This window comes from Phytophthora cinnamomi (genome assembly GCF_018691715.1).
Source record: "Phytophthora cinnamomi strain GKB4 chromosome Unknown Contig104, whole genome shotgun sequence".
NCBI lineage: Eukaryota > Oomycota > Peronosporomycetes > Peronosporales > Peronosporaceae > Phytophthora > Phytophthora cinnamomi.
In genome coordinates, this window is record NW_027151037.1 from 120,332 (window position 1) to 127,641 (window position 7,310).

Here is a 7,310-nt window from a genome sequence, read left to right on the forward strand (position 1 = left end):
GGCGGCGCCGGCGCTTCACGTTTGGATATGTAACGACGCTCCACCTGCCAGCACAACACGATGCGATGGCCAAGACGCGAACGAAGCCCACGCAGATTGAGGAGTTGAATATACGGCTGTCTCCATTCACTTAGCAGCAAGACAGACGCCTAGAGCTTGGGCCGCTCGTCCTACAGACGGACGGGCCGCTTAGAACTTGCCCAGCAGCGCGGCGTACACGGCCATGACCGTCCACAGCCGGTTCTCGGCCTCGTCGAAGACCAGCGAGCGCGGGCCGTAGAACACCTGCAGAGACAACACACAGCACACAGCACAGCGTCAGAATCGCACGCAGCAGCAAGCAAACAGAGAGAGAAAGTAGAGCGTCGTACCTCGTCGTCCACCTCGTCCTGGTGGCGCGGCAGGCAGTGCAGGAAGATGTGGTCGCCGGCGGCGCTCTCGAGCATCTTGTTGGAGACCTGGTAGCCGGCGAACGCCTTGAGGCGCTTCTGCGACTCCTCCTCCTGGCCCATGCTGATCCACGTGTCGGTGGCCACGACGTTGGCGCCCTTGACGGCCTCCACGGGGTCCGTGGTCATGACGACCTTGGTGCCGGCCAGCTCGGCCAGGCGCCGGGTCTCGGCCACCACGTCGGCGTCGGGCTCGTAGCCCTCGGGCGTGGCGATCTGGATGTTGGCGCCGAGCTTGGGGGCCGCCAGCATGTAGTCGTGCAGCACGTTGTTGCCGTCGCCCACCCAGGCGAAGGTCAGGCCCTCGAACTTGCCGAAGTGCTCGTAGACCGTCAGGTAGTCGGCCAGCATCTGCAGCGGGTGGTACTTGTCCGACAGCGCGTTGATCACGGGCACGGTGGCCAGCTCGCCGAGCTCGAGGATGTCCTGGTGGCCGTACACGCGCGCCAGGATGAGGCTGTTGAAGCGCGAGAGCACGAGCGCCGTGTCCTTGAGCGTCTCGTTCACGCCCAGCTGGATGTCGTCCGAGGACAGGAAGAGGCCCTTGCCGCCCAGCAGGTGCATGCCCACCTCGCTCGAGATGCGCGTGCGCGTGCTGCGCTTCTGGAAGATCATGGAGCAGATCTCGCCCGTCAGCGGCTTGGGCGCCGAGGCCTTGGTCTCCGGGTCGGAGTACGTGGCCTTGAACTCCTTGGCCTTGGCCAGCAGGCCCACGAGCTGCTCGGAGCTCAGCTGGGCCGTGGACATGAAGTTCTGGCCCTTGAGCGACGCGAGCTGCGCGTTCACGGCGGCGGTGGACAGCGAGCGCAGCACCATGGCGGAGGGCGAGGAGGAGAAGGAGGCTGGGGCGCGAGTGGCCAGTCGGCGAGTGAGGCGCAGGAGAGACATTGGCGCTGCGGCGGACTGGGTGGACGCACGGGCGGACGGACGGAGCTGCTGCTTGTCACCTCCTAACCGCGAATTGGATTGTGCGAGGATTTGACGGCCCAGCGGCACATACAAAAAGCAAGTGCTCGAGGTGAGACCGTGCATAGCATCGCCCTTGGCACCGCGCTTCAAAGCATCATGTTTAGCGCTGGCAGTCGCTGGCAGTCGCTATGCACGCGTCGGCTGGGCTTTTTTCTCGTGGTGGCGCGTGCAAGAACTCGCGGAGGTTCGCCATCCAAGCCGCCGTTGCATTCGGGTCATCGAGCTGCCGCGTTCGGGTTGAGGCTGAGCTCACGCTGTAAAGCGGATCTACCGGGTTGTGGATAAGTCGGAGTTCCTGGTATCATAGGCTCGGGCTGCTTTGGTCCTTGCGGACCTAATCAGGACCATGCGAGACATGGTCTCGAGGACAGATGCCTCTCGCTCGCATCTACACGCAATGTAATACTGTACTACAGTCGCTTCTCGGAGAAGACCTCCTGCCATGCCGGTGGTGGGAGTCCTTGTGCTCCCCCACGCTCTGCAGCCAACAGCTTCATGGCAACTCGGATCTGTCCACCGCAACGTACTGTACCCGGCGTGGCTGCGTCCGTGCACACGGATGGCTTCATGGCTGTGCGTAAGGCAAGGGCGAGGGAGCACTGCTTCAAGCTGGGCTTTGTTCGAGTCGAGCCGACAACAGCGAACAGCATCGGCCCGGCGAATACTCCAAGCCATCGCCTGCGCCGATCCAGGCCGTTTGTGCGGCTTGCTGACAAAACTCTTCGCGCAGCGCAATGGCAGCCTCGACACTCGAGCTCGCGTTGCTGCAGGTCCTCGCAGCCAATTGGCTCGCGTCGTTGAAGTGCTAGTCCGGTGTTCGTCATACTGAGACCAAGCTCTCTCGGTCCCATAGACACACGCCGCCAGTGCAAGCGCCACCGCCACACGTTGGGGCACAGCAATCGATCGTACAAGCACACCACTGCATTTGATCAGGCTTTTCCTGTTAATTTCTCATCCATACAAGGCGTCTCCGCCACTCGATGCAGCTGCCCGAGGCAGCTCCCACCAATTCACAGGCCGCTTACTACCGGTCCCTACTGGAAGATCTGCGCCTCCGACTTGCCGAAGAAGAGCTGGCTCAGCTGGCGGTCCCACCACGACATGGACGGACTCAGGCCGCGCTTCAGACGCTCCTCGCGCACCATCTTGGCCACGCGCTCGCGCGTCCTGGCGGCCGTGCGGCTGCGCTTGAGGTCGTAGGCCTGGCCGATGATGGCGCAGAAGTCGATGAACGCCTTGGTCGGGTTGTACTGGCCGCTCAGCAGGCCCCACTCGCTCGTGGCGTAGTCCGACGGGTACTTGTGGCTGCAGACAGGGCGAAGAGAGTGAGATGAAGCATCGTTAGATACCGAGATACGATGGGAAGGGAGCGGCAGGTGCAGAGCGAGCGGTGGCACGTACTGGTAGTTGTGGTAGCCCTCGCCGAGCGCGCCGATGGACACGATGAGGTTCTCGACGGGCTGGATCTTGCGGTCGTAGGGCTTGTAGCCGAAGAAGTGCGCGACGCTGTTGACCATCCACGTCATGTGCAGCACCCAGACGTGGCGGAAGACGCCGCCCACCCAGAAGCCGGCCCAGGCGTCGCCCAGCGCGTAGCCGAGCGCCGTGGGCACGACGTAGCACATGAGCAGCACGGTCTTGAGGTAGTGGCGCATCTGGAAGGTCACGACCGGGTCGGCCAGCAGGTCGGAGAAGTCGAGTTTGCGGCCGGCGGCGCGCACGTTCTTGTGCTTGCGCACCATGACCCAGCCCATGTGCGAGAAGAAGAGGCCGCGGCCCGAGTTGTGCGGGTCGGCCGTCGTGTCCGAGGCCTTGTGGTGCACGCGGTGGTCGCGCGACCACTCGAAGATGGTGCCCTCGAAGGCCATGGAGTTGCACAGCATGAGGAACACGCGCAGCGGCAGCTTGGCCTTGTAGCCGCGGTGCGACCACAGGCGGTGCGCGCCCGCCGTGATGCCCAGGCCGGCCACGACCCAGAGCAGCACCCAGAGCACCAGCAGCTGCGCCAGCGAGCAGCCGGGCATGACGCACAGCGCCGCGTACAGCGCGCCCACGTGCCAGGCGGCCAGCACCAGCACGTTGTACCAGACCACCTCGGCCCACTGGAAGCCGGCCTCGGCCTGCTCCTCGGGCGCGAACAGCTCGCCCTCCTCCTCGGCGAACTCGCCGTCCGCCTCCGTCTTGATGAGCGCTGGCTCGGGCTGCTTCTCCGCGGCGAGGGGGCGGCGCTGCGTCGTGGTGGAGGTGGAGGGGGCGCTCTGCTCCATGTTGGCGGCCATCGATCGGGGAATCAGGCGGCGGCGGCGGTCGGCGGCAACTCGGCGAGTGGGCGAGCACAGCTCCAAGCTCGCAATGACATCATGGGCCGTCTAGCAGACGGCTGCTGAGTGGACTGTTATCTGGCGATCCAGGATTGGTCGCTGCCAGAATGGACCAATGGGCGGCCGCGAGAGGTGCAGCTTTTCTGACGACGCGTGCCGAGACCCTGCGGAAATGGATACCGTAGCAAGAGGGGATGCGTTTCTATTTGTCCGCTTCGCGCGCGCAAAACGGGGCAACCCGCCTCGCCCTGGGCAGGAGAGGAGAGGTGGTGCGGTGCTGAAAGCACGGTGCGTTCGTTTCTCAGGAGAGGCGTCGCCACGCAGGCCTACTCCACGTCGGCTTGTGGGACGACGAAAACGGCAAGAGTACCGTCGCGTAAGTGCATTCAAAGTACACGCATGCTGTAACAACGCTTAAACGCTGCAGACACCGCAGAGGCGTCAGCATTCTCATCCGAGGCAGAATTTAAGTTATTTCCACCTGTGAATCATCGACATGCTGATTTCTGTATCGGTCTTCGCGAAGGATGACTAGCGCCAGTAGGTTTGGCGTGTTATCGCGCGTCAGCTACTACCGTGACGTGCAAACGACATTGGCACCAAAAGTTTATAAAGCTTTGGTGCATGTTGCGCCCCGAAGCGCCTCATTCCCTCATTTAAATACAGTGTGGTCCACCTGGTCTGCCGTGGCACGGCGCCAGCTGGTCGCCACGGCGGACTTGTGCCCGCCGATCACGTGAGTCCGGTGCCGGTGGCGTTGGGAGGTGAGCTGCTGCCCAATTTGCAAGCGACTCTGCTGATGGATCTGGCGTCATCGCCGGTCGGGGCGTGACAGCCCAAGATTCCTTGCGGTTGCCTCGCCACCCACACTGAAGTTGCTCTTGTTGCCGAGACGCATTGCTGGCGCCAGTCCGTCGCTTAAGATGAGCCATGCCCCCCCCCCCCCCCCCCCCCCCCGGTGAGTTATTTCGGTTGTGGCCGTAAGCTTGAACACTTACTTCAGTTATATTGCAGATTTCATTTGCTAAATAAAACATATTAACATTAAAAGAAGCCGACCAATTATATATACCATAAACTGCTTCAGTAACTCGTTATACAAGTAGTATAGCCTTCTCCAGATTCGAACTTCGGTTTTGCTTTCGTTTTAAAAGTCCGGAATGACGTCGATTCTCGCCACCTGCGGACAATGTGCATCGTTTTTCCTCCGGTCCGTGTTGAAAATCGGAACATTAATAGTAAGTCTGAACTACACCGTCGCACGACGTTATTCTCAAAGTCAACACTCAAATTCAAAAAGTGCAAGCTCAAATTCAAAACCCTGTCAGATATATTACATTATAAAATGTATGTACCTGCGTAATCCGATTGCAAAACTGAGCTCTAACTTGCATATCATCGAAGCGGAGCGCACGTTGGTGGTGAGGCAGCGAGTGACAAAATAGTCTGTTGCACAACTCCGACATGATGACTTCAGCGAAGAGAGGGTCTGTTGCGAGCTCCAGGAAGCCGGCGCGGTGCTCCGTGATAGTCGTTCCGTCTGGAACGCGCAGGATGGCTGGGCGCTGCCGCGACAGAAAGCATTTTACAGCGCTCTTGTTCACCGATAACACGTTCTCGATGGGCCTGAGCTTAGGTATCTCCGCCACCGCAAACTCCTCTGCTTCAAAGTACTTGGTCGAGGTGTGGCACGGGGCGTTGTCGAGCACCCGGACAACCTCGTCCAGCGGTATTGACGCTTGGATATGGCACAGGAAACGTCAATTGTGCTTGTTCATGTCGGAGTTGTCGGACGACAACTCCGACATGAACAAGCCCAATTGAGACTCATGGTAGGCTACACCCGTGCTCGCGATTACCTCAATAACATGAATGTTCTTACCTTTGCTCGCCACGCTCATCTGCACCGCTCTTTGTCCTCGCTTGCTCCGACCTCGTCCACGTTTGTAGCACAACTTGGCATCAAGGTAGAAAATCTTCTTGTTGTTAGCGAGAGCCGCATTAAACTTGACGACGTAATCGCAGCGTTTCTGCTTGTAAATGTCGCTATTGCGATTCACTTCTCGGTGGAGCTTTTTCAGCGTGAACGTGTGCGCATCCATAGTGCGGCGCACGATCTTTCGGTTGATGCGTACGCTAAACGTCTGCTCAGCGAGCTCAGCCATCTGAACGAGTGTCAATTCAGAGGTACTGGTAAGCTAGCTGAACAGATAGGCAACGTGCGCATCGATCGCTTCATCTCGGAGGCACTGCGCTGCTCCTGGACACCGCTCCAGTCGCCGGTGTCCATCACCGTCGCGATCCAATCCTCGGCGGTCCGCTCGTGGACATTGTGGAGTGCCGCCACCGTCTTTCAGTCCTTGATCTTCTACGCGGTGCGCGGGGCGCACGCACGAACTTGTTGCGGGTACCGCTTGTAGCTTGGGGGGCACGGCTCCAAATCAAAAGTGGGCTCGAAGAATGCACGAGCGCAGCGTTTGCGATAAGCTTCCCGCCATTTTCAAGTGCTTCTGGGTTCAACCCAAACAATCCTACTATCATGCATAATACTTATGATATAGGTTTGTAACGTTCATTTGAATTCGCGCACCTTTTGAATTTGAGGGTTGGCTTTGTGAATAACGCCGTGCAATGATGTTGGCAAGGTGTCAACGGAAGGGAAGTTTTAAAGCCTGGATGATACGAACGTTGATATTTGGCTTATAGCGATCATAAAATCTGGCAAAGGCATCTAAATCGTGGCAAAGGAAACGCACGTCAAGCAGGTAAAAAAAACTCGAAATTCCAGGGGCACCAGTTTAAGAGAGATTTTAGAAGTCGGGCTTTGCATATACAATATGTTTGTCTTGTCCCTGATGGGTACCCTTTTTGTAACCTATCGTGATGATTTGTCGAGTCTAAAAACTGGTCATTCTCTCTTAAAGTGGTGCATGGGCGTGACATGTACAAGAACATTCTACGTTTGTTATATAAAATAATATTGTATTTTGGCGGGTGTACCGATAATTCCGGCGAAATTAGATGCACAAAATGGCGATTAACGCTTATTTAATGCTAATTCTACGTAAGATTGCGCTTCCCCTAATCCCCGCTATCAGCATTTGCTAGCCAATCGACGGGAATTGGGCGATCTAACGCTGGAATGGCGAGCCGCAACCCGCTAATCGCACCGTTTTCCTCGACCGTGGCTTGATTACGTTACAGTATTCCACCTCAGCTCAGCTTCATCATCGCACACTATGTAACCAGCAAATCACAGTATATGACCTTCCCATGAGACATACGGATGCAGTACCATGATTTCGACAAAAGGCAAATTTCGCGACCTTTTTACAATTTAATGACTTAGATTTGTATAGTATAGTTATAGTCAACAATGGTGGACCGCGGGTTGAGTCATACAAATCCATGTTCTGTATGATACGGAATAATTCCCCGTTCTACGAAGATTAACGTATTGCAATGCATGACAGTTACTGCAGAATCTAGTCCTAGGAATATTTCATTTATCATGTTCTTACTGGAGAAACTGAAACTAGTCGTTTTTAGCAAGGTTCTAAATTTCTAC

General features: G+C 57.4%; 3 protein-coding genes across 3 annotated transcripts; all 3 read right to left on the minus strand.

Annotated features, from left to right (window-relative positions):
* Window positions 1–189: 189 nt before the first annotated feature.
* IUM83_05896 (ornithine carbamoyltransferase) lies at window positions 190–1,265 on the minus strand (the record flags this gene model as incomplete). Its single annotated transcript, XM_067930059.1, has 2 exons — window positions 190–285; window positions 372–1,265. 2 exons carry the CDS (start codon window positions 1,263–1,265, stop codon window positions 190–192), a joined length of 990 nt encoding a protein of 329 aa, XP_067782577.1.
* A 1,190-nt stretch (window positions 1,266–2,455) lies between these two features.
* Window positions 2,456–3,700, minus strand: IUM83_05897 (Acyl-CoA desaturase 1; the record flags this gene model as incomplete). The annotated part of the gene is made up of 2 exons (XM_067930060.1): window positions 2,456–2,726; window positions 2,823–3,700. 2 exons carry the CDS (start codon window positions 3,698–3,700, stop codon window positions 2,456–2,458), a joined length of 1,149 nt encoding a protein of 382 aa, XP_067782751.1.
* Window positions 3,701–5,502: 1,802 nt separating this feature from the next.
* Window positions 5,503–5,907, minus strand: IUM83_05898 (Replication protein A 70 kDa DNA-binding subunit; the record flags this gene model as incomplete). Its single annotated transcript, XM_067930061.1, has 1 exon — window positions 5,503–5,907. The coding sequence occupies one exon, from the start codon at window positions 5,905–5,907 to the stop codon at window positions 5,503–5,505; it is 405 nt and encodes a 134-aa protein (XP_067782549.1).
* Window positions 5,908–7,310: the final 1,403 nt, after the last annotated feature.